Source organism: Candoia aspera, chromosome 2 (genome assembly GCF_035149785.1).
Source record: "Candoia aspera isolate rCanAsp1 chromosome 2, rCanAsp1.hap2, whole genome shotgun sequence".
NCBI lineage: Eukaryota > Metazoa > Chordata > Lepidosauria > Squamata > Boidae > Candoia > Candoia aspera.
Window position 1 is genome coordinate 102,238,536 of NC_086154.1, and position 26,320 is coordinate 102,264,855.

Consider the following 26,320-nt stretch of genomic DNA (forward strand, 5'->3'; position numbering starts at 1 on the left):
ATAGAACAGATGTGACATGATTTGCCTCAGTGAGGTGCTCCCTGTTGCTTCTGGACCTTCATCCAGCAGTTTCAGTAACCGGAAGAGGCCTGCACAGAAGCAGACAAAAAACTCCCAGAGAAAACCCAAAGCTGCAGCCTTGCTTTACTCTGAGCAGCGGGTGGGTTCCTTGCTTTGTGCAGCAGCTTCAGAGGGATGCCTCCCATGGACCCTCATCAAAGTGAAACGTCCCTTCAGGACTCTCGCCATCCCTGTTAACTCTTGTTTCCATTATTGCTCCAGGGATTTGATTCTTTGTTTTTTTAATTACAACTATCAATCTTCCCCTGCCCTGCATTATCTTTGTGGCAGCCTTGAAAGGTAGCAAACTTGAAGGAGAGCAAACCCTACTGCACTGTGCATCAAAGAGCAGCAGAGACCGTGGTCTTGCCATCCGTAATTCAGTATTGTAAACTAGGGGTTGGTAACGAATCTAACATGCCATCAGTGTCTGAACTGCAACTCTCACAGTCTCTGGTTGCTGACTAGGCTAGCTGTGCAGTCTTAGAACTGAAGTCCAAACCTTTGGAAAGTGCTAGGCTGCTGTTCCTGCTCTTATCTCTGCACTGTCTGCCCAGCTGATGCTGCAGACGATGAGAGCAGAAGGTGACCTCATTTGGGGGCATACTAAAACAGACCCATCCGTTCACCCACTCCTTCCTTTTGTCGGCTGACCTGTCAGCAGTTGGGAAGCCACTTGCCACCATACTTTTTCTTCTTGTGGAAAAGTATCAAGCATCAAGTGCAGCTGCTTGCCCAGAACATGGCTCTCCAATGCCATCTCCCTCATACTTGCTCTAACCCCATCTAACTGCATCGGACATTCTGACTAAGTCTGCCCACAATTAGAAGATGCCTCTTTCAACCTAGAAAATTGGATTAATTAAATCACCTTTGTTTAGTTAGAAGCCTGTCAGTAGAGTACTTCTTCGGTTCCTCTAAGTTTGTTTATGGGATCAAAACAAATACTTAAAGATAGCGTTTCATGTTCTTGAACAACTGATAACCTGCAGGCATGGCAACAAACGATGAAAGACAACTTGGGGAGTGGAAGGGAGAAAGCTAGAGAAACAGTCATGTTGACTTCACCTCTGTAATTCTGTGTGTCTCAGACTTTGCAGCTTTCTTCCAACCCCAAAATCCCAGCTCTTCCACTTGGTCAGGCACGAAGAAGGAAAATGCAGGTGGAGCTGGTGCCTGGGGCAGCAATACTCTTGCTTCTCTTTCTGCTCACGGTCTTGGCCTTCAGGTTTCACCAAGCAAGATGCCAGCTCCCTCCTGGACCCAGGCCCTGGCTTTTTCTGGGGAATCTCCTGCAAAAGGATGCTGTGCCTTTGTATAAAACCTACCAAAAGGTAAGACAGTCTTTGACAGGTTTCCTTTCTTAGTGGGTGTGTCAGGGTAATCAGCGAAGAGGACCACGCTGAGTCAGATGCAAACTCTAGTTCTTTCATTGTTCTCTACCATACACAGAATCTTGCCAGACTAAAGGTTCCTTAACTGAGCTAAAGGGAACAATCCTCTTAGGAAATCTAGGGCAGGGCTAGTCTAATTTTCTTCCTCGGCCCCTCCCCACTCTCCAAGGAGTGCAGATTGTAAGAATGCTTATCAGTCTGGAATGCGCTCTCTTCTCCCCCCCCCCCCACTCTGATCTACATCTTATCATCCCCCTCCTCAGTGAGACATTCCACCACAGGGTGAGAGATTCAAGAACCTTTTGGGATATTACCAGTTTCCCATATTTTTAGAGTATATGCTAAAGCAGATATTTCAAATGTTGGGGTTCTTTCCAGCACCACCCATGGCACTCTGCTCCATTTCTGTCTGGCTCATTAACTGGGTTACAGGTTTAACTACAAACATATTTTCTCAGAGACTAAGTGGCATGAGTAAGAAGATTAGTATGTTGTACTGGACAAAATAAATACTATATAATAAAACAATAATAGTCAACTTGTGCCAAATGTTCCTTCCCATTAGCATTGTTGAGATTAAGCTATATTTCAGTCTTTTGTTCCATTCTCAAAGTCAATTGATAATCTGGGAAGAATTTTCAGAAGCCATTAAAATAGAATGGCTGATTTTTATTTATGTTTTTACATCCTTTTGAGATAAACACACAAAAGTTGGATTCACACATTGTGCTATAAACTGTCATGTGGTTTGCCAGTAGATGGCTTGTATGTGGCTTTGGGTGAATCCAGATAACATGGATTAAAAACCATAGTTTCTGGCTTCATGAGATGCCTGCACCTAGACAGCTGTAGCTTATTCAACAAACCATGATGAATAAAAGTGTGGATAATATGACATGCTCTTTCCCCTTTCTTTGAATGCCCTATTTGGGAAGTAATGCTTATGTATATATTCATTTATTAAATGTGTATATGCGAGGAACATGGCCCTTGCACCCTTATATCAGTAATCCAGGGTACACGTCATCAGGATATATGAAGATTCTTTAATAAGGAGAATTGGCCAGCTCTGTATTAAAGTCACAACTGAAGCTTCCTGCTGAAAGCAATTGAATAAAACCCTTTCCTTCCCCCTCCTTCGTCATTGCCATGGCTGCCAGTTCTTAATGACTCTGCCTAGTTTTACTTTGCCTTTGATCTTCCCAGATGGTGCCAGGTGATGATAACATTTCTACCAACAACCTTTTACAATCTGCAAGAGTGCAGCCTGCTCCCACACTGTTCAAACCTGTTGCTGCTGCTGTTGCTACTATCTCTAACACTATGCTCTGCTCTCTACTAACTAACTACAAAACCCATGTCAGGAGGATGCATCCAGATGCCATCAGCTATTTCCTCTGGATGCTCCGGTTCTGACATACCACCCCCCTTAATGATAACTCCCCTACATAAACAGTACCTGTACTCCCCTCCCCTTAATAATCACAATATAAAAACAAGGCAATAGAGTTCTTTTCATCTGGGCTTTTCTGAATACTTCTCATGGAACTGCTTCACCAATTGTGGAGCATGCACATCTTCACTGTCCACCCACTCAGTGTGTGTAGGAGGGAAATGCTTCAATTGGATCAGGTACTGTAGCACTCCACGGTGTCTTTGTATATCTAGTTCGGCTTGAACTTCAAAATGCTGCTCTTCCTCGATCATTGTAGGTGCAGGGGAAGGTGGTTCTGGATGCCAGTGCAACAATTCTCGAACCAGCTTCAGAAGGCTGCAGTGGAAAACAGGGTGAACATTTCTTAAGTTCTTTGGCAGCTGCAGTTGCATGGTCACCTCATTGATAATCTTAGAAATTGGGAATGGACCTATATATTTAGGTCCTAGCTTCTTTGAAGGCTGGGTAGACTTTAAGTACTTAGTGGACAGATAAACTTTCCCCCCTACTTTCATTGGCCATTTTGGTGGACGTTTACAGTCTGCATATTTTTTATAATCCACTTTTGCTTCTTCCAATGTCTTCTCAATTACTGGCCAGCTATCTGTGATTTGTTTTATCCTCTCATCTAGCACCAGGATTTTTGTTTGCTCTCTTGGCAATTTGGGAATGGCCGCAAAGTCCTGCCTATTCGCTACCTGGAATGGTGTAAAACCTGTGCTTTGGTGGATCACGTTGTATGCTACTTCTGTGAATGGAAGCAGATTCACCCAGTTGTTCTGTTGGTAGCTTATGTGACATCTCAAGTACTACTCCATTACCTGGTTGTGTAGTTCAGACGACCCGTTGGTCTGCAGATGGTGCGAGGAGCTTAAGCCTTGCTCCACCCCTATATGCTTAAGGAACTGCTTCCAGAATTTTGTGGTGAACTGGATGCCTTTGTCACTGATGACCCTTTCGGGGGCCCCATGTAAGCAGTATATATGGTGAATAAACATCTTGGCTAGCTGCCCAGCTGTGGGCACCCCTGCATAAGGGATGAAATGAGTTTGTTTGGAGAATATATCTGTTACTATCCAGATTACTGCCTTCTTTTTACTTTCAGGTAGTTCAGCTATAAAATCCATGGTGATCTGCTTCCATGGCCCTGTAGGGCTTGCCACATTTTGTAACAGTCCCTTAGGCTTGCCCCAAGCTCTTTTTGCCACTGTGCATGTGGGACAACTGGTTACATAATCTTCAACATCCTTGCGTAGAGCTGGACACCAAAACTGTTGCCTCACCAAATGTAAAGTTTTCATGAACCCGAAATGGCCAGCAATCTTAGAATTGTGGCACCACTCGAGGATTTTCTTTTGTAATTCCTCAGGAATGCAAAGTCTTCCTCCCTTTGACCATAGTCCCTCCTTCTCTATCAGGAAGGTTTTGTTTTCCTTCAGCCATTCATCTTGTTGCACGGCATGTTGTAATTCACTTTGCAAATTCCCCTCCACTTTTGGGGTCACATTAGCCTTTTGACTTCTAGTGGTTACTGCCATGCTAAATTGAGAAGGGGAAATGACTGAGTTGACCACCTCCTCTCTTTGGCTGTCAAGTTAAAGCAGTCTAGACAATGCATCAGCCAGGAAGTTCTTCCCCCCAGTAGATACTTCAGCATGAAGTTGAATCTACTAAAAAAAATGTGCCCACCTGATTTGCTTGGGATTCAATTTTCTTGGGATTTTCAGGGCTTCTAGATTCTTATGATCAGTCCACACTTCAAATGGGTGAGGGGCCTCTTCCAGTAAGTGTCTCCGTTTCGCCAGTGCCCATTTCACAGCAAAAGCCTTGTTTTCCCAGACATGCTAGCACCTCTTTGCATTGGTGAATTTCTGGGAAATGTAAGCTCATGGGCATAATTTCCCTTCTTCATCCCTTTGCAGCAAAATGGCACCTATAGCCACGTCAGATGTGACTGCTTGGACAATCAGGGGTCGTGCTGGGTCTGGGTGCTTTGAGGCTGGTTCAGATGTGAATAGTGCTTTCAAACGGCTGAAGGCATCCTGGCACTCTGCTGTCCATTTCAGCACCACTCCCAGCTTTCTCACCACTTTTGGGTCTCCCTTCCCTTTTGTTTTCAGCAAGTCAGTGAGAGGCAGGGCTATTTGCACAAAGTTTGAGATGAATTGCTGGTAGAAGTTAGTGAACCCTAGAAAGCTCTGGAGTTGTCTCCTGGTTCTAGGGGCCTCCCAAGCTACCACATCCCAAACCTTTGCGGGATCCATCTCAATCCCCTTACTGGAGACCCGGTAACCTAGGTAATACCCCTCAATACAAGAAATCATGAACTTCATTTATCAGGTTCATGAGGACTCCTGGGGGCCCCTGAAATCCAAAGGGCATCATGAGCCACTCAGAGAAGCCTAGTTGACAGTTGAATGCCATTTTCCATTCATCCCCCTCCCTGATGCATACTTGGAAGTATGCCTTCCTCAAGTCTAGTTTTGTGAAAATCTTCCCCTTTGAAAGGTGGGCTAGCATGTCCTTCATCAAAGGGAGAGGATACGTGTTGGAAATGTAGACTGTGTTTATGCCACAGTAGTTGGTACACAGTCTTAGTGACCCATCCTCCTTGGTCCTAAATAGGACAGGGGCAGCCATGGATGACAACATGGGACGAACAAACTCCCGTGCTAGAATTTTGTCAATGAATTTGCACAGCACTTTGCATTCTTTGGTGGTCTTCAGGTACAGCTTTGTCTTTGGTAATTCTGCCCTGGGGATTAATTCTATGGCACAATCTGATTTCCTATGAGGAGGCAGCTGGTCTGATTTGGCTTCCCTGAATACTTTACTCAAATCATGATACTGCGGTGGGATGCTGCAATCCTCTTCCATTGATGCCTTGGGCTCCACCTCGTTTAGTGTTCCCGCTATCTGTATTTTGGGGCTGGACTCAGTCAGGGTCATGCCTGGATAAATCCCATCGTGAAACACCATCTGGCCCAATCTCCAGTCCACCTTTGGGTTTCTATCTCTCAGCCACCCCAGGCCCAGAATTATGGCTTGGCTAGCAATTGGGGCTACAATGAACCTCAGGACCTCTTCGTGGGTCCCCACCTGCATCTTCATTTGTTTGGTGTAATACTCCACCAGGCCTCCCTTCATATCTGACCTGTCTAACTGGGTGAAAATGATTGGATCTTTCAGCCTCCCCACCTTAAATCTCAGTCCAGTCGCTATTGCAGTGTGCATTAGGATTCAGGTGCAGCCCAAGTCCAGTAACCCTGTCAAGTCTGCCCCCTTGCCACTTTTCAATGTCTCTAGCTGCACTCCTACCAACATCGTGGGACAATCCCCACTTACCATTGAATCCTCACGTTCAGGGTTCCACGCCTGTCCTTCAGCACCACTCAGGACAGGCTCCCTTCGTTTCCCACTGGTTGGTACTCATCGTCTGTGGAGCCCCCAGGTTCAGAGCTGGGCTCGCTGCTCCTTCTCTCTATTGCAGCAGCTGCTGACATTTTCAGTTTACAGCCCGGCATCTCCGTACTACCGCCTTCTGGCTTAGTCTTCATTGGGGCTGCCGTCTGGGGGCAGTTGATGGCTTGGTGCCCCTCTTTGCTGCACGTAAAGCACAAGCCCTTCTTTCTTCGGTGCTCCCTTTCCTCCTCCCCAGACCTGCTGGCTCCCTTCTTCACAGCCGGAGGGCTGGTGGGGGCAGGGTGCCTTACAGACCCATAGAAGCAGTGCTGCTGCTTGATTTTGAGGCGTACATCCTCTACTTCTCCAGCTAGGCAGATCCAGTCTTGTAGCATTGGCAGGCTCCCCCTGGCTAGGGACCATTCCAGGATTTTGGGTTTCAACCCAGCTTTGAAATGTTCTATCTTCAGAGACTCCGGCCAGTCACTCAACTTACTGGCAAGTCTCCTAAACTCCAGGGCATACTCTGAAACTGACCTACTTCCTTGTCTGATCTGGTGGAGGCCAGACTTGGCCTTTAGTTTCAGTAACGGGTCTTCAAACCTGTCTCTCAGCATGTACATAAATTCATCAAAACACTCCAGCTCCGGGGCCTCTGCATGGTCCAATTCCACTACCTACTCCGCCACTTTGCCTTCCAGGCATTTGGACACATAATTCACCTTAGCTTCCTCTGAGGGGAACGAGTCCTCAAGCTCTCTCACTTCCTTAACTCTGTGAGAAGCTTCTCACATGGTTAAGGAAGTGGGCCAGGTGTTTGGGGTTGCTGTCAAACTTCACACTCAACTCTTGACCCCCAAACACTTCATCCCTTCTCCATCCTAGGCTCAGCCTTGTTGGGCTGGCTGCCTGGGAGGTCGGTGCAATGGTTGACCAGCCCATGGACCTCCTGGTCTCTGCTTGCTTGTTGGCTCTCCCTCCCTTTGGGGACCTCCACTGCCTCATGGCTGCTGATTCACCTGCTCCCCCATTGCTGGCTGGGCCCTGTGATCCATTGCTCCCTGCAGCTGGGACAGCTGCGCATTTATGGAGTTCACCTGCTCCACCTTCTCCACCTGTTCCCCCATCCCTTTGTCTCAGTAATGGCCTCTCCTCTCCTGCATGCTCATATAATGGGTTGTGTGGGGGTCCAGCTCACCAAATTTTGTGGATTGAGGAGGTTCCGCCGCCTCTGCAGCTGAGTACTCATACATCATTTGCAGCATCATTAGAAGGTCTCGTGCTCCTGGACTCTTGCATTCTAGGGGATCTCAGGGTGGGGGTTCCTGTAGGATGCTGAAGCTCTTTGGTATGGCCCCTAAGTGCTCTCCCCCACTCTCTATTACTCTCTGCGATTGGGCCTCCACCTCCAATAGTTTGGTTAGGAGACCTTCCTGAGGACTTGAACAAGCCCCCAATAAAGCCTCTGTGGGGCGATCCTTCTGATCAGGGAGATCTTCCAGAGAATTTGCCATCTGGTATATGAGGATTCTTTAATAAAAGAATTGGCCAGCTCTGCAGTAAAGTCACAACTGAGGCTTCCTGCTGAAAGCAATTGAATAAAATCCTTTCCTTCCCCCTCCTTCCTCGTTGCCATGGCTGCCAGTTCTTAATGACTCTACCTAGTGTTACTTTGCCTTTGATCTTCCCAGATGGTGCAAGGCAGTGACAACATTTTCCCAAACAACCTTTTACAATCTGCAAGAGTGCAGCCTGCTCCCACACTGTTCAAACCTGTTGCTGCTGCTGTTGCTACTATCTCTAACACTATGCTCTGCTCTCTACTAACTACAAAATAGTATAGCTGACAAATCCTTCCAGACTCTCACAGCTTAGAGCAGTAAGAGACCACATAATAAAAAATAAAACATCCACAATATATAAGCCCCCAAAACAGTGCAACAAGTTGATGCTCAGCAGATAATGTAATGCAAAACTCATTGAAATAATAATAATTAATAATATCAAAAATAGTTTCATGCAGTAGTGAAAGACAGTTTTCAATGATTCTTGGGAAAAACTTGGGGTTCACCAGTTTCTAGAAGACCATCACAGAAGGGGCCAGTCTCATTTTCATACAGATACTGATGCATAACATTAGTACCATGTCTGAAAAACATTTTTCTGGGCTCAACCTAGTTTATCTCAGTTTGCATCTGCTTTAGCTTTTCAGTCTTACATTCACAAATCTGCAATTTTATATGTGATGAGCTGAGAGTGATTCCAAGTGAAGTACTGTAGATGCATAGATTACCACGTTAGTTTTTTTCAGATTATTTTTGTTTGTCATTGTTCTGTTCACTGAAAACCAGGATTACCTTTTTACTTCAAATATCTCACTTTAAAACAGCTATGAAATTTGGTTGTAAATGAAGAAATACAGTATATGTGTGAAATTAGTAAGAGTTGTGTTTACGAATGTATATTGTATATTCCCCTTGAGATAGCCCCCACCTTCTTGGCATTTCAAAGGGCCTTTGCCAAGGATTGAAGCCCCCTTGTGGTGGTGTAGTTCCATTTCTTTTTCATTCCTGTCCCTTTAATTTTTTCCCGTCTTTGACATCTTTTATTCTTGCCTGTTACTGTATGTTTTTCTTTTTTTTCTTTTTTTATTTACTTGTGAATTGCCCAGAGTTATTGGGAGTTGGGTGGTATCTCAATTTAATAAATAAATAAATAAATAAATAAACCATGATTAAGCAATGCATGTTGTAGCCTGATGTATGAATGCCACACTTGTGGCATTTAATGGAGAACCCAGAATGAAGCTCTAATGTGAAAGCGAAGTCAGTTTTAACATGAATCTGTTTCTTTTGATCATAGTCAATTTATTCTGCACCATTTTTTGTACCATGCATTTTGGACCAGCTACCATAATTCTTAGCCACCAACTAACACAATTCTTGACTGTAGTAAGTTAAAATTCAAGTTAAAAGAAATCAGGCTGGGAAAAGTTGATCCAAAGGATTTACCTAACACTAATGGCCATAAAAATTAACACAGTACTTTCAAATCATTTAAGTTGGACTGGGAGGTATTCTATCTGTTTAGCTCTTACATGGGTAATCACCTTTTAAAAGTTAAGTGATACATATTAAGGGATCTTTGGGTCATTAATTGAATCAGATATCCAAGAATGAGATCTCAAATCCTACTGATTCACACCTTTGATGGATTTCTTCCTCAGCTCAGTAAGAAGTATGGTCCAGTTTTCACTATCTGGCTAGGACCAAAGCCGATGATTGTGCTTTGTGGATATGAGGCAGTGAAAGATGCCCTGGTAATTCATAGTGAAGAATTTGGTGGACGACCTTCTGTACCTATCGTTGATCAAATAACCAAGGGCTATGGTGAGTGCCCAGGTTATTTTCACTTTGATTTGAGATGTAGTTTCTAATTCCTAGAGGAAAGAAAACAGCACGAACTTTTCCAGGCAAGTGATGGTGGCCAATATTTTTTTAAGGAATACAAAATAAAATAGCTAACCCTCTTGGAGTACTTGAAAAGCTGTTCAGTTAAAACTCTGGTTAAGGGGAAGGTATCGAAACAAGAAAGAGCAGGGCATTGAAGTAACGTACTCCATATTCAGCAGGTTGGCACGGGGTCCAAATAGTAGGGCGGTCAGTTAGATGCTTTGGGGAAATTATACCCTGTGTTCAATATTCCCTCAGAAACAACAGATTTCAGAACTGGAGTCTCCTCAGTCCTGTTTTAGCAAAATTCAAAAGTGAACTATTTAAAACACGGCCAAATCCAGAATTTAAACAGTGAAAAACTTTCAGTTAGAAACCAAAGGAAACATCTAGCAAAATACTTTAAAATCCCTTAGATAATGCCAGCCATATTTGTCTTTAGAAGAAATTTTATAGACATGATTTGATTAGAGTCAGTGATGTGAGATTCACGGGCAGTCTGATCTGATTCAAGACATTTCAAAATTAGATTTGGAAAAAGTGTTCATCAGCTATCATGAGGAAATTGCAAAATACCTGAATCTGCTTTAATTTTTGGTAGAAGATACTCAAAAGAGCAGGGATGATAGATCTTTTAGAGGACATGAACTCTATCAAGTTTCAGCTAGATGCCTTGACAGAATTTACTTCCAATCAGTTTGTATTTGTTTTAATTCAACTTGTACCTTTTAGTGTGTTTTATTATAAACTGCGCAGAGAGCTTTTTGGAAGGAAGGGAGGAAGGAAGGGAAGGGAAGGGCAGTGGAGGGAAGGGAAGGGAAGGGGAGGGAGGAAGGAAGGAAGGATCTGCCCTTTACCATTTTTAGGGTTTATTTCAACACCAAAGCTGCAACACTGAGCAGTCGTGAAGCTATCACATCTCCAAGGCCTTTCAAAAGGCTACAAAACACTTTGAAACCATCAGACACTATTTGTTGGTTAGAATGTTCATCTTGTAAATCTGCAAATCTACGCTGAGGGGGTGAATTGATTGAAATTTTGTTGAATTGAAGCACTCTTTCAAAGCTGTGCACAGCCTTGCAAGTTAGACTCAAACCTTTTAAGTTTAATAGTTTGAAGGTAGGTAATGCAATCAGGAGGCCTTTTCAAACCTTACCAAGTAATCCAGTTGGAGAAGTCAGACCGAGATTTTGTCACTTGTGGCACCATCTCCCAAGCTGGAGATTGTACAATATGTATAGTATCTGGGGTTGTTTATGAAGATAGTTTAGAAGCTGTTATTTGTCCAGGATGTTGTCATCAGGTTACTGTCAAGTTGCAGAACTGAAGATGTCGAATTTCAGGAAACAGTGAAGCAGTGGAAAATCACAGTTTTGTCTTTCAAGTATGGCTTCTGTTTACGTATGCTGCTGTGAAGCAGGTGAATAGGAATATTGAGAAAAATGAAAGCTCTTCTATCCTTTTAAAATGTGCATGATAGATAGAAAAACACTTTGTAACTTTAACAAAGATATAATCTCAAGAAGAAGAGTGCAAACCCATGAGCAAATTGAGTTTCTTTTCCTTTTGCCAAACTACCAATGACTTTGGAAGAAGACATGCATATTTATTTTTGCATTTGAGAAGGGTAGATGCTTTGGGGGTGGGGGAGAATATTGGGCAACTTGCTTTTTTTTTTTCTTTAAAAAACACGCTCCAGCGCCTGATGTCTGTTACTGCCAACTTCTACCCCTTCAGGGTTTGTTAGTGAAGATGTCAAATGGAAGACCCTGCGTCGCTTTACTCTTTCCACGCTACGGAACTTTGGAATGGGAAAGAAGTCGATGGCTGAGCGGATGTCAGAAGAGGCTCGCTATTTGGTGGATAAGATAGCAACCTTTGAAGGTGGCCTCACGTTGCAGGAGCATGGGCTCGGTTTTATTTATTGATAGAATTATCTCCTGTGTTTGTGTGTACAACTCAAGGCAGTGTGCATAATGGCCTTGCTCCTGCTTGCCTCACAACCACAACACTGTGCGGTGGCTGGTTTGTCTGTTTATTTTTAAGTTCCAAAACAAATACTTGTTTTTTGTTGAATTAATACTCTGGTTATTGAATTAATACTTTCTGGTTATGCTAGTGAAGGCAGCTCATTACAATTAAAAAGTAGACTGAAGCCTGCCTGGATAGTACATGCTGTGTTTTGAATCCCTAGAGTCCCAGAGTCTGTTCACTAGGTTGAGAAGTTCCTGAAAAACAGCCCATCTGCATTTTCACTGTGTTTCAGAGATGCACAGATTATGACCATGCCATGATTTCCTAGAATCAAGCTGCACAATGGAAAAGTTTCCAAGCAGATACCCTTTGAACCATGAAGGTTCCACCTGTGTGCACATTCCAAATCGAATGCAGTATAAAGAAAATTCACAAAGTCACTAAGGAAAAGGATTCGGGGATGCAAAATCTCTCTCCTTTCTTTTTGCTGTTGTAGGTCAGCCCTGTGATATCATTCCAGCCATCACAGCTGCTGTTTCTAATGTGATGTGCTCTATCATCTTTGGGAATCGATTCTCTTACGAAGATAAAAACTTCACTGAGCTATTGGAAATCTTGAAGGCATTCGTAGATTTCTTTCTGAGTGTTCCTGGAATGGTGTGTCAGTTTTATGTGCTTCTACCACCTGGGTTTTCTCTTTGTTTAAGAGGAAGGGGGTTTAGTTATGCTGAACGTCCCCTTCAACATACAAAAATGGGAGGCTTTTTAACGTGGCCTTCCAGAAGGTGTGTTTGTGAGACTAACGCTGCATCTCTTGTCTAAGTGACTGTTCCTCTTGCTCCTGGTTGGGTCATATGTTGCTACTTATCAGTGATTCTTTCCTGAGTTATTGCAGATGCATAAAGCTTCAGCCCTTCTTCGTCTGAGCTAAATACTCTCAGCTCTAACTACTGCCCATGTCGCAGTGGCACTCATAAATAATTGCTTTTTAAGCCCTCCATAACTACTCAGCTTTCATTCTACTATTTCCCATAGTAGCAACTGAGGAGACGTATTGAAAGAGGAAAAAATCATAACGAAATAAACTTGGTATCCATGAGCTTATATTTTATATTCATTTGGTCAGCAGGCACTGCAGAATACAGGGGAAAGTCTGTATTTGCTCTTCCATACTGTTTATTTTTTTAAAAAGATAGAAATAAGAGGGCACTTTAAAGGGAAACCAGCTTTTTTGTGCAGCTCCTGAGGCAGAGCGAAAGAGATGAACTGGCAATGGCTAACTTGCACTATCACCATGTTTCAGGTATACAACTCTTTGCCAAGTATCATGAACTTCCTTCCCGGACCTCATAAGAAAATCTTCTCTGACTGCAGCAAGGTGTGTAACTTCATTAGGAACAAAGTGGACTCTCACAAGAAGAACCTGGATCCACAGAATCCTGGGGGCTTCATTGATTGCTTCCTTCTTCAGTTAGAAAAGGTAGATTGCAAGGATATTTGGCACCCAACTACAAAAGGGAGAGGGTTTCAGTTACGTGCCTGTGCCCCCTTTCCTGGGGATGCCCATGGGGGCAAGCAGCGTGTATTGCTGAGACAGCAGAAAGCCAGAGGACTGGTGTCTCCCCACTCTGCCACAAATACTACAACAAAATCTGCAGCCTCCTGAGACTAGTGGCCCTTGTAAAGAAACACACTCCCCCCTTAAGGAACTGTTCTACCGTATGCATCTGCCTGTGCTGTCACTATCAGCACTAAAAGGAGGCACCGTAGCTCATGTCTGCATCATGCCGTGGGTTGGCAAAGCCCGTTTGCTAACGGGTAAAGCTGTAGAGCAGATGGCTGTTACCTCATTTTGGGCTAAGGGTCCTGAAGGGAATGGGCTGTCGATGTGCTCCCTAAAATGACTGGGGCCAGGACAAGAACTGAATGCGATTGAATTCCCTTAAAATGAATTGAATAGAGTGAACATGATTACCCATCCATTTAGTCCTTTTCACATCAACTATAATTCAGTGGCAACCTTTGAAAAAGATCTCAGGGGCTGCTTGGTGGCAGAATGGCCAGTTTTGGATGCTGTGTTTTGTTTTGTTTTGTTTTGTTTTGTTTTGTTTTGTTTTGTTTTGCTTTGTGTCAAGATTAGGGTGGGACTGGGAGCTCCTATTTCAACCCTGCAACCCTCCAATCCACCAACAGTAAAATCACACAGAAAAAAACAGGCGCCAAATATCAGTAGTATGATTCTGGAACTATTGCAGGGGCTTCTTTAAAATGTGGAAATAGGAGCAGTGTTTCTATCAGAGGATTCTTACTCCTTTTTCTCCTCTTGAAAAAGGAGGAAGGGGTTAAAAATGTCCCTGTCCTTGTAAGGATGTCCCTGGAAAAACTTCCTGTGTCCCTCCACCAGGCTAAGGAAGTTCTAGTCCCAACACAGGGAAAATACCCATCTGTGATTCATGTATTAGGCTACTTGGCACCATCTGAAAGAGCACAACGGTGTGCCAGATTGCTAGATTGTGCCCAGCAAAATGTTCAGTGCAACATCAATCTGGATGCAATGGAGTCATCAGGCAGTAAAGCCTTTGAGCCTTAAGGGAAGCAAAGCCTCCATGGCTATTGCTTGGCCAGAGCTTAAAAGGATTGTGGAAGGGCTATTGGAGAAGAGAGCTGGTGAACAGAACGTAAAGCTTCAGAGCCAGATTGCAAAAGCTCCCCTAGTGAGATGGAGATGGGTGCCCTATTCCATGAAGAGAAGATAGAGGGAGATTCTGCATTACAACGGCTGAGTTACTGGTAGGATTCTGGGGAAGAGCGGATGATGCAGGACAGAAGAAGAAGCCGTTTGTTTCATTTGGATCTCAGCTGTTTCCCTTTCATTTAAACACAGATCCATCTGACCCAAACACGTATGAAGTTCAACAGGATATTCAAATTAATATATAAAATATGTAGGACTATACCCTGCCTACCCTAGAACCAGAGAACAGTAAAGCTGAGAAGAAGTAGGTGGATGTCTAAATGACATGATGATGAGGCTACACATTCTAAACTTCTGCCTCTTTATTTTATTTCTGCCTTACCTTCCAGGAAGAAAATTTTTCCATTATCTCTGTGGAAGACTTGGTGATGACTGTGTTTGAGCTCTTCATTGCTGGGACAGATAGCACAACCAATGCCGTCTCATATGGCCTTATCCTTCTGGCCAGGTTCCCACAAGTCCAAGGTATAGGGAGTGATAACCTTTCTTAAATATTTGTTTATATTCTGTGATAATCCTCAAACAGGGATTCCCAGATACACTGCAAAGAAAAACTGCAAGTTGGCATTTTCCTGCCATTATTTCCCATGTTTCCAAATATTTGGAATGACAACCCAATGTGTTAATGACCAACCTTCCAAATTAGTCTTTTAAGGAGACTTCAGATAATAAGAACCTAATAGAAATATTACGTCCCTCTAAACATGTTTCCTTAGTGATTTGCATGTACCTGTAGATCATGCTTAGAGGAACATACAGCTAGAATCAGCTTTGTCACGAAGGGCAGAACGTAGGGGGCCTCCATATCAGGCATGTGAAATATTGTGACTAAACTTTCCGTGATAATTTGTGGATCAGAAAGATGCACCAATATTTTTTCACCCCAGCAGGTTGTGCTGAAATTGTATATAGTTGAAATTATTTTAACAACATTTGAAAATGCATGCCGTATTTCAAATACAGGTAGTCCTCGTTTAATGACCACTTGTACAGCAACCATTTGAAGTTACCACAGTGGTGAACAAGTGGCACTTATGACCAGTCCTCAAAATTCTGGCCATCCCAGCACCCCCACGGACATGTGATGTGCTGTCTGGGCACTTGGCAACCAGCTCACATTTATGACGGTTGCAGCATCCCACGGTTATGTGATCGCCATTTGCAACCTTTCCTGCTGGCTTCCCACAAGAAAAGTCAGTGGGGAAGCCAGCAGGGAAGGTTGCAAGTCCAGCAAGTCCCTCGCACTCTCCTCCAGCTGGGAGCAGCCACCCCCAGCCGTCACACTTGCACTGTGCCTCCTTAGCCACCCATGGCCCTCCCCTGACCAGCAGCAGCCACCCCCTCTGCCGCACCTCCCTGTCCTCTAGGGGCTCATCACCCTAGGGCCTCTCCCATTCAGCCTGCTTACTGTGGTATAAGATACCCACTTATCTTTTGCTAAGGACGTGTCCTTACAATGGCACCTCTGTCCTGTTGACCGCCCATTGCTAAGTTAGCCTTAAGCTGGTTCAAGGGGTTCCAGCATGAAAAATGACATTTTTCTGGGAAATCCAAATATGTCTTCCCATTCAGACAATCTGTGGTGCATGGGGGAAGCTTGAGGGGACACAGCTGAGGACAGATGTCTACTCAGCTAGAACTGTCTTGGTCGGTCACTTATGGAACCTCCTTCATATTTCCTGTTCCTGGGCTCAGCATCTGTTTTGCAGTGCCATTTTGGCTGGGGTGCCAGGAGGTTCCCCCACCCCCATTTTATAAACAGTTTTGTTGGTCCATCAGCTGATGCAAAGCTTTTACATTGACTAGCCCATTCCTGGCATAATGCACATAACTGGAAAGACTCTGCTCTTGAGCTTCTTTACTATAGAGTGAGGAAATTCCTTCTGAGTAGTCACAGGTCATCGGGGAGCCCTAACTCTAGTTCTTCTCATGGAATGTTACTTTTAAAAAGTGCATTCTATTGTGGAATGTAAACTGATGCAGATATAGCCTCAAGCTGCACATTCCAGGAAGTTAGCCAGTGGCTTCATCCGACTGTACAAATCCAGAAGACCACTCCATGGCAGCCTTTTTCCCTAAGAGAGGGGAAAACTCTAATTCTCTGCTGTCATCTAGTGGTTGATAGGTCCATAGGTCAATAAACATTTTGGAGAAATGTGGAAGCCCTGAAATTGACTAGCTTGTCCCACTTAATAGAAAGTGTAAGGGAAAAGTGATGGTCTTGGATTTCTGTAGCCTGGGCAGAGAAGAATTCCCTTCCCAGTGGCCATCGCTGCTCTGACTCCTCAATTTCTCTGCTCGTGTAACTTCTTTTGAAGAGTGTGGTGCTTTGGAGAATGTGACCTGGTACAGTAAAACTTCAAAACGTGGCCACTTTTTTCTTCTCCTACCCTTTTTTATGATCAGAGCCATATATATGCTGTGATTTGATGCAGCAATCAGTGGAACAGTTTCTCAAACTCCACTACTGAGTTCTTGGGCGCTGAGTTACTCCACTCAGCAGCACTTACCCTGTGGCTGCATTGTGGCTGCCCCAGCCAAGGCGACCACCGGATGGCAGCAAGATATATAACAAACTAGCCCTTTGCTACTGCCCTCTAGTCAATCAACGGTTCAGTAAATATTTTGGGGAACCTGGGTAGGTGTAGCAGAGAATAAGTCTCTCTCACGCACCAAAATCCCTTTCCTGAACTCTGACTCCAAGAACGTTTAAGCAGCATCTGCATCTGGATTACGCAAATCTGGATGACTGCTATCTTGCAGTTGAGAGAGAGATGAAGGATTTGCTGCCATCTAGTGGTCAATAGGCTAATTGTCCTCTGGGGTGGGGAAGAGGGCGGGGTGGGGAAATGATTGCATGGAATGCCTGAACCTTCAAAGCATCACCTTGGCACGCATTCTGCATGGGGACTGCTGGCAGCTTTCCCCAAGTTCAACATTCAGTCCCTGCCCTTACAGTGTCAGGTGGAGGAGCTGTATGGAGGGTGGCACAGGAGGGCCCTGTTTAGGTATCCTTGAAAGGCACATGGTGGGAGAGTGTGTTTTGCATTGATATGCTTTCTTCCCAGCTCCAGGATAGGAGCAAAACATGGCAAATGGCTGTGTGAATGAGCCCAAAGAGCAGTGAAATTGGGAAGTAAGAAACTATGGCGCATCTTTGATGATCCACTGTATGAAGATCAGCACGGTTTGAGTCGGGATAGTTTAAAAACTTACATTGTTTTCTTTAACACAACATGATTCATTGCAGCAAAAGCCCAGCAGGAAATCGATGAGGTTGTGGGAGCAAACCGCGCCCCCTCCATGGAGGATAGGCTGCAGCTGTCCTACACCAATGCATTTGTTCATGAGATCCAACGTTTTCAGCAATCGAGTAGCGAGAACTTCCCACGTATGACAACCCAGGATGTGAATTTCAGGGGTTACTTCATCCCTCAGGTGTGATAACTCAGACGAAGTCCGGGATCCTCTTTGCATATAGATACGTATCTATAACTGAAGTACAATTAAGCTTCTGCAGTAATTGCTGCTTATATTTCCTGAACATCATTTGAACTTTAGGCCACTGGATTTTACAGAATGCTCTGTTTATTTGCAAAGGCAGGATGCCCTCCATGGTCCCGGACATCTCCCATGCTGCAGAGTTTCATTGATTTCTATTAAGCTTCTGAATTAGAACAGTTGATTCTTTTCCGCTTGCACCAAGGAACTGAGGATGTTTAGAAAGGTGATTAGCACTTCGTTCAACTTTTATCATAATATAATTCTGGAAATCTTCCCCCAGAATGCAAAAAGGAAGCAAAAATATCATCAGTAAACATGATGGATTAATGAATCTAGCCTGCCTCCTTTTGATTCCAGCATTCTGCCTCCTGACAGAGGACTGGTAAAGTTTTGTGGGAGGACTGAGCCTGTTTTTCATTTACATTTGCCTTTTATCAACCATGAAACAATGCTTTGGAATCTCCCCTCTAAAGAGGCTTCCCTGGAGCAGAGGTTGCCATCTTTTTGGTTTCTAATTAAAATTGTGTTTTGGTATCCATACATCTTATAAAAAGTTTCAACCGTCACAATGATTGGTGACTGCTGCATGCTATCACTTTTGCTGTGATTGTATGAAATGCTATATAGTTAAATATAATTGTATCCCACCCATATTAGGACATAGCAACAGCTCCCCTCAGCAGATGCAAAGTGGACCTCTCAACGTCAATTGTCTGTCAGAAGACGTGATGAAAATCCTTTAATTTCACAACACAGAGACAAGTTCAGCCGCAATTTTACTGGAAAAGTATAGACTGCTTAGATCAAGACAGGTTTCAGAATGCAAGAGAATTCCTAGAAGCTTGGCACTCTGAAAAATTAGCCATCAACAGACATATGGTAATAAACCTGATGTAGAAATCATTCCAAAGGAACAATCAGAGAAAGAGGCAAGAGTCCTGAACACATCCTCCCCATCACACACCTCTTAACTAGCGCTCAACTAAGCAGGAACAATTGAGGAAAAACCAATCTCCCCCACTCCACACAAGGCTGTAAACAGCAAACCAACTTCATTTCCCCGCTTCAGAGCACTGATGGCGTTACTAACCTGGTAATGAAATGTCTGCAGGAAAAAAAAACAGGCTGAAAGGAAGGTCTCCCAGAGAATGGTGATGGCTGAGCACGGCCTTATCAGTGAGCAAATGGAATGGGCTAGGCTTCCATTGTCCCTGTCCAAGCTGCCTGTAGCAGTTGAGAATGTTTAAATCCCCCAACCTCATGTTGGATTAAGAGCACCATATGGAAATGTGTTCAGGCCAAGAAATAAAAAGGGTGCTGAAGTACCACAGTGTTAACACAAGTAGAGGGCATTTCTAAAATAATTCAAAATAAGTTTTTTTTTAAATGAAGAAAAGGAACAAAATGTTGAACAGATAACTTTAAAGATCTAAAGCATTTCTAATCACATCAGTCCAACTTCCTATGTCAGGATTTGTTTTGTTAACTTAGGCAACGGCAGTGGAGCTTCAGAATTTAGGAACTACCTTGAGTTCCACTTGTAATCTCAAATCTGCACATTTTAATATTATAAATTGGGATAGATCCAGTTTACATTGGTGAAACATAGCAGACAAAGCAGTCTTGTTACCTCCTTCCTTTCAGCTAATGTAGCTTTCTGTAAGGTCTTTAAATATGTGCATATGTGTTGGCCAAACACCATGTATGGAGAAATCTTGTAAACTGCATAAATGTTGCTTTATTATATCTCCCAAGGAGTCTTATTTTTGAAAGAGATAAGAACAATCCGTTTCTTTACAGGGGGGAAAAAACCCCTTTGTTCTCTTTATTTTTTGCCTCCATAAAGGGCACAATTGTTGTTCCATTGTGGTCTTCGGTGCATTTTGATACTCTCTGGTGGGAGGATCCTGAGAAGTTTGACCCAGGCCATTTCTTGGATGAGAAGGGTGAATTCCAGAAGAAGGATGCCTACATGCCTTTCTCTGCAGGTAACAGAGGGGTTGTGCTGATTTAGCAATCCAGGTTGGTCAGGTACCGGTAAGGCTGCTGAAGTCTTACCTCACCTATTGTCAGCCCTTCCAGGTAAACCAGACGGGAAACAGATGAACTAATTCTCCCTTATTGTAAGGCTCCATTAACAGAATCTTGTAAGTCTGAAAGTCCAGTTTGCCTGCCCTCCCTATTTATCCCTATTTAGCTTGAGTGGTCAGGGTGGATCTTTCCTACGTTTCTTCTTTAGGCCATTACCCTCTCTTGCACTCCCTTTCCTTTTACCTGATTGTTCCCTAGGCAGCAACTCTTCCTTCTTTTTTCCAAGGTCACGCTCACATTCCATCACACCAGTGCTTGTGGGTAAATGGCAAAATCATTGAGAGAATCTGATTGAGTCTTGAAGGAGAACATTCAGTCTCTTGGAACCAGAAGAGACATGGTGACTGCTAATCAGCTCCTCCCACAGAAGGAGGGCTTCCCCCCCCCCCCGAAAAAGCTACAAGTAGTTATAGGAGCAAGGAGAGAAACACGGGTTGTGTTAGGACCAGAGCGCTGGGGGAGGTTAATATTTTCCTCCGCACTGTTTTCCTGATCTGGTTCCTTTGCCCTAGTTTCTGTCGCAGGGAGGAGAGGCTTCCACCTAGCCTGTGGGTGGGAGAATTGGGGGAAAGGGTTAGGGCCTCTTCCCCCCTTCTCCCTGGCGGCTGATTGTATGGTCCCAGGAAGATGCAGGAGACCTGATTATGGTTCCCTTGGTCTCCTATCTGGTTTGGTCCTGAAGTAAAAAAAACTGAAATCCAATTTACTAAGATGCTCCAAGGACATTTAAGTATCTGTCACAGTCTTTCCCCCAAGTAGCAGATATCTCTTTATTTCATGATTACAATCGCTATCCCTGCAAAGTTTTGAAACAGGAAGACAAAATCTGTCCCTGCTACAGTTTCTTCTCCGCTTACTTGCATTGGGTTGGCATGGTCTGTCGATACAATCTTAGGGCTTTTTTAAATATTAGAGTAGGTTTTGCACTCTCTAGGTTAACCTTCAACAAGAGCTCCCTTAAGTCTTTCTCCTCTCCAGCCACCAAAGTGGTTTCAGTGGCACTCCCGCAGCGCCACTTCACCAAGCAGCATGGCCCTCCCATTTCTCAGAGTAAAATGTGGCTTGGCTTGACTTTACTTTGCTTCCCAGCCCCTCCTTTGTATAGCTTCTCTAGCAGCAGTTGCGCCTGAAGAACACATGCTCAGTTTCCCCTGACACTGCTCACCAAAAACTTGGCAAGTGCTGTGGGAGGATGTACCACTCACCTACTTCGGCAAGCCCTTCCAAAGCCAGGCGTTTCTGCTTAGATGCAGCTTCACGGAGCAAGTGACAGGCAGAAGAAGGGAAACTTCATGAGAACAGATCATGGGGCCCCTTTGCTTCAGTGAAAGGAATCATGTCATCTCCATGGCACAATTCTCTTTGTCAGAATGAATGCACATCATCTAGGCCTACAGGGTAGTTATCTGGAGAATGTTGTTAAGTCTTGTCTGTTAAGAGAGCTTGGCTGGATATGGCTCAAGTTTCTTAAAACAATTTTTACTATTTTAAAGGCATTTTTTATTGTTAGTTTAAAGAGCAAAGTACACACTAACTGGCCAGTCATTTCAAAAGATCCAGGTACTTTGGAATGGCTATGGCATTTCCCCAGCACTCAAGCTACAATGTGTTCTTTCTGGAATACTGTTCTTCACCTTCCACAGCTAATCTGAGGTGATGCCTTACTTTCTGGGAGCAAAAAGACTTTGGGCAATTAACTAATGGTCTTCTTTGTTCTTTCTACAGGGAAGAGAGCATGCCCAGGAGAGGGATTGGCTCGCATGGAAATCTTCCTGCTCCTTGCCACTCTGCTCCAGCATTTCACTTTTGAACTGTCTATAGACCCTGAAGAGATAGACTTAGAGGACTTGTTTCTGGGCTGTAGAAAGAACGGGAATCATCGCTACTTACGGGCCATCATCCGTAAAATTTAAATAAGTAACAGAAATAAATGATTGTCTCAAAAACATTATTTCGCCACCCCACCCCTACATTTCTAATGCTAAGTTCAAGGTTGTAAAAGTATCAGAAATCCATGAGTGCTGTAAAGTAGAAACATCTGAAAGATATACCAGTAAGTGTCTGCTCTACTACAGCTATCGCCTTCACCACCATTACTACTGCTGCTGCGGTTTGAATTTTGATTTCATCCAGAGAGTCTGATGATCACAGATGCATAAACTGTTTCAGGCTAAAGATTGCTTTCGACCCTTCCATGGTAAGACAGGACCTCAACCCCAATTTTAGACTGGGTGGAACCAGGCCAAAAACTAAGCTTTATTTCCTTCTAATGTAATTAAAATAAAACGAATTAAAAACTCTTTAACGCTTAAGGTTTTTAAAGAACAGGTCATTAAAATAATACAATTTGGCAGCCTTTTCTGAAATAGTTTTGGTATTTTGACACTGGTAACCAAAGTCTAATTAATGTTTCCTTGTCTCTGTTAGATTGCAGACACCATAGTACAGAATCACAGTTTCATATTTTGATTCATACGTGATATAAGTTTCATTGATGTATCATTTCAGTGTAACCTGAGAGTAGCTTCTTGCTATTGTCTGAAACAAATACATGTTTTTGACTTGAATGCTAATCCTGCTTGTTTATTTAACCAAAGGTATGAATGGTGAACTTAAAGAATGTGAAATGTACAGGTATCTCCTCAACCACAGACATATAAGAAATTCCTAAAATTACACCTGGAACTGTTCAATGAAAATCACAGGATTTTAAAGCCAGTGGCTAAAGGAAAAAAATCTCAAAAGGGATGAAGCTGATTTCATAATAAGATCATCATTTTAAACAGAAAGGTGCAAATCGTTTTCCCCCCATCAGAAATGAGTAAATTAATAAAAAGGCACAATTCTGAGGGACCAATTATGAATTAATTATATGAAAAACCAATAAACAATTGGAAACACCCATAATACTAATTTTATTAGGGGCCATATTAAAATCAGGCAGGTGCTCTTTCTTAAAAGGATCCAAGGACAAAATAGATGAGTGGGGGAAGGTTCAAGCAGAAATCTAATCATAGACAAGGTGAGCCATAAAGGTAAGTTGATGCTAATCTTTGATGGTTACTGGTGAGAGTCTCAAATCTGACCCCTTGTTTTCTGAATGATGTCAGAGGTGACAAACTGGCATTCGAGTGACAGGTGGATTTCTGGTGGATGGCTACTTTACTTGTGCCTCCCCCCCTCCCCCCACAAAACTTCAGTAGTATTTCGCAAATTGATACCAGAAGGGTCAACACTAGAGTTGAGTTTTTAAGTTAGAAAACACCCCGTGTGATAGCATATAGCATTCTGTTCCAAGTCAATCTGTTCCAAATTGATATAAATCCATTTGGAGCCTACCTGGCAGATCAAAAGTGATTGCCAGTGTGTGGGAGAGAGCAGATCCCCAATTAATTGCTGGCATATTTAAAGGAAGAAAGCAAAGCAGAGACAGAAGCAAAGGAGGGGCTGAGTTAAAATACTGAGAGGCTGTTTGTGGGAAAGAAAGCAGGAAGCAAGAGAAGTGGGGGACTGCTGTAAGAATGGGGAAACAAAGGGCCCTGCAGCAGGTTCAGGACTACATACTGTTGGGAAGTAAGGTTACCTGTTTCTCAGTACCTGGTATCAAAAATACCGCATGTCAGTTCAAAGGAGGAAGCCTGTCCCACATTCAGCCACTACTTGCTGCCAGCCACATTCTCCAAAGGGGAACTTCCTTCTTTAACAACAGATACTTTCTCCCAACAAGTTACAAGGGGCAAGGAAGACTTTTCTGAAACTCAAATACTTCAAGGAGGAAGGGCTGTATCTTGAATCCTTGGCGCAATCAGGCCATAAATCGGAGAATATTCCATTTTGTTTGTTTCTGGTTTGCTTTGGAAAAGGCATGAAATGAATGTGACAGAGAAAAAAATGACCCTGTTAAACAGGCTTCTCCCTCTGTTCAAGAAACAGCTTCTCCATGTTTAGAGAAAATGAGACAACAGGTATTACTGACTTTCCAGGACTTCTGCATCCAGGCTTTTAGGATCTCCAGAGTACAAAGATACATTAATCCCACTTAGCTACAGCCGTCTTTTTAATCTTCCTCAACTATCTGGCCTTTATACTCAGTGTTAAATCCTGAAGGTGATCCTTGTGTAATTCTCTTCAGTGCTTTCTATTAATGCCTCAATGTGCTTTGTCTAATGGCATTTACATGGTATGCTAACCACAGAAGTTTCTACTCAGGCACATTCTAGGAGAATTACGGTAGCCACTGCGTCTCCTAGGAGTTTTTTCTTTTGAAAAAGAGTTCCACAAACAGAAGTCTGGCCAGGACTCTAGTTAACAGCTTTGGCCTGCCACTGCTAGGCGTAGCATTAGAGGTAGGCAAGGGGCGGTTAGAAGGCTGGGGCATTTTACCAGTTGTCCCAGTTAGTGCCTCCTTTGTGAAACAGAGATTGCTGTAATGAAGACCCAGGAGGTGGTGGAGGTTGAGCCGGATATCCTAGAATATAAATTAGACTATACCCCAGACCTAAGATGTGAGAAGCAAACAGACTTGGTTCCTGTTTGCTATCACTGCAAATCCTGCATCCTATCCTGGAAGACTTTTTCCACCCGAGAGTGGTTTCTGCGGGCCAGCCAAGGAACTCAGAGGACGTTCTTGGTGGGGATCATCAACCGATTCCAAAGTCACGACCTCCTGAGATACTCATGGAACCTCCTACAGTCTACTGATACCAAGGATTTTGCCTATTCCCGTTCCTGCGTCAGCTCCACCATCACAGGCTCTTCTACTCTGGATCAGGCAATGGATCCACAGAAACTGGCACAATCCATAGTGGATCTTTGGAAATGGTTCTTAAACGCCTGTTTCTGGACGAAAGCGAACTACGTACTACTTTTGCTGCAAATGTGTGACTCACAGTTGTTGCTGATGGCTGCTACTCTGATTCGTTTCCTCTTAAGTGAACATGAGAGTACCTTGTCTGAAAATATGGGAGAAGGTAAATATTGCATTATTACAATTACACTAACACAGGGATCTCCTATTGACATTCATCTAACCCTGACAAGCTCTCCTGAACTCCATTTTTACCACCTTCCTAAATATTGGGAGGGAGGGTGCCACCTGGATCTCCTGGAGAGAGGCTGTTCCAGGGGGTAGAGAATTGACTTCTGGCCTCTTCCACTGAATGTCTTGCAAAGGTGAACCTTCAGCATCCCCATGTGGACATTTCAAACTGAAAGGGTAGGTTCCCTTTGAAGCTGATGGTCTAGCAGGTACCTGAGCACCACTGTGATGGTTGCCTTATTCTACAAAAACACAGACTCACCAGCCAGGGCTAAGGATATCTGGTTTATTGAGAATAGAATGCAGACACTGAGAAAGACGGTAATGAGCACAAGGTGTGCGAGGTAGCCGGTAAATACCCGCGGTGCGGACCTGATCCTTCCCCACCCCCCATTGTCCCAAAGTCTTGCCCGACGGTGAACCCAGAGTCTCGATGGGCGATCAGGGGGCGATTCCGGAGTCTCGATGGGCAATCAGGAGGATTAGTGGTGATTACCTCTGTCTTCTTCCTGTGTCCGGAGCAGGTGCGTCCCCCATGGTAATGCAGAGATGTCAGGGAGATAGGATGATGGCTTCCCGGATCCGGGCAAAGGTCTGGCTCCTTTGTCCTTTATCGGTATTGTCCTTTAGTGCTTATGGGATTAGCACTGATTCTTTCCTTCCTCCTCCCCTTCACCGGAAAGGCATGTTCCCCGTTGTGATGTATGTATACATCGCAATGGGGGACATGACAACCACACTATATAGGGCTTTGTAGGTTACAACAAACATGTTGAATTATACTCCGGGGCCTACTGGCAGCCAGTGCAGAGCCTGCAGCTCCAGTGTAACATGCAAGTTCTCACCCGCCAAGAAGTGAATTGCTGCACTTTGCACCAACTGCAGCTTCCACAGCCACTTCCATATACAATGCATTACAGTACTCTATATAAGAGGTGACAAAGGCATGAGTCACTGTCAATAGGGCCTATTAAAATGCATCTTTAAACTGCAAAGAGCTGCAGATAAGGAATGGAAATGTAATCCTTTCTTCCCCTGCTATGGGTCTCATGAAAGCACTTGAGTTGCTTTTTTATTAGGGAGGGCCCCTCTCATCCCTCCACTGGCACTTACTTGCATTTCAAAAAATAATAAATGCAAAAAAACACACACATTTAATACTGCTTCTAACAGTGCTGAAAACAGGACAAGATGGAAGCCATTTATTAATGAAAT

General features: G+C 43.7%; 2 protein-coding genes across 2 annotated transcripts in view; both read left to right on the forward strand.

Annotated features, from left to right (window-relative positions):
* Positions 1-16: 16 nt before the first annotated feature.
* LOC134490031 (cytochrome P450 2C5-like) lies at positions 17-22,168 on the forward strand. The gene is made up of 10 exons (XM_063292914.1): positions 17-160; positions 1,152-1,394; positions 9,518-9,680; positions 11,481-11,627; positions 12,214-12,374; positions 13,021-13,197; positions 14,802-14,937; positions 17,723-17,910; positions 19,823-19,964; positions 21,793-22,168. The coding sequence occupies exons 1-10, from the start codon at positions 17-19 to the stop codon at positions 21,978-21,980; spliced, it is 1,689 nt and encodes a 562-aa protein (XP_063148984.1). The 3' UTR covers positions 21,981-22,168.
* Positions 22,169-23,787: 1,619 nt separating this feature from the next.
* FBXW10B (F-box and WD repeat domain containing 10B) overlaps positions 23,788-26,320 on the forward strand; it is a 28,402-nt gene continuing 25,869 nt past the window's right edge. The window contains exon 1 of the mRNA XM_063292622.1: positions 23,788-25,037. Coding sequence (XP_063148692.1) covers positions 24,497-25,037 — 541 coding nt within the window. The 5' untranslated portion in view covers positions 23,788-24,496. The remainder of the gene's footprint in view (positions 25,038-26,320) is intronic.

Coding starts and splice junctions, on each gene's coding strand:
- LOC134490031 (XM_063292914.1), top strand. CDS start 17: ATGATTTGCCTCAGTGAGGTGCTCCCTGTTGCTTCTGGACCTTCATCC. Junction 161..1,151: donor TGCTTTACTCTGAGCAGCGG/GTGGGTTCCTTG, acceptor TGTGTGTCTCAG/ACTTTGCAGCTTTCTTCCAA. Junction 17,911..19,822: donor GGGGTTACTTCATCCCTCAG/GTGTGATAACTC, acceptor GCCTCCATAAAG/GGCACAATTGTTGTTCCATT.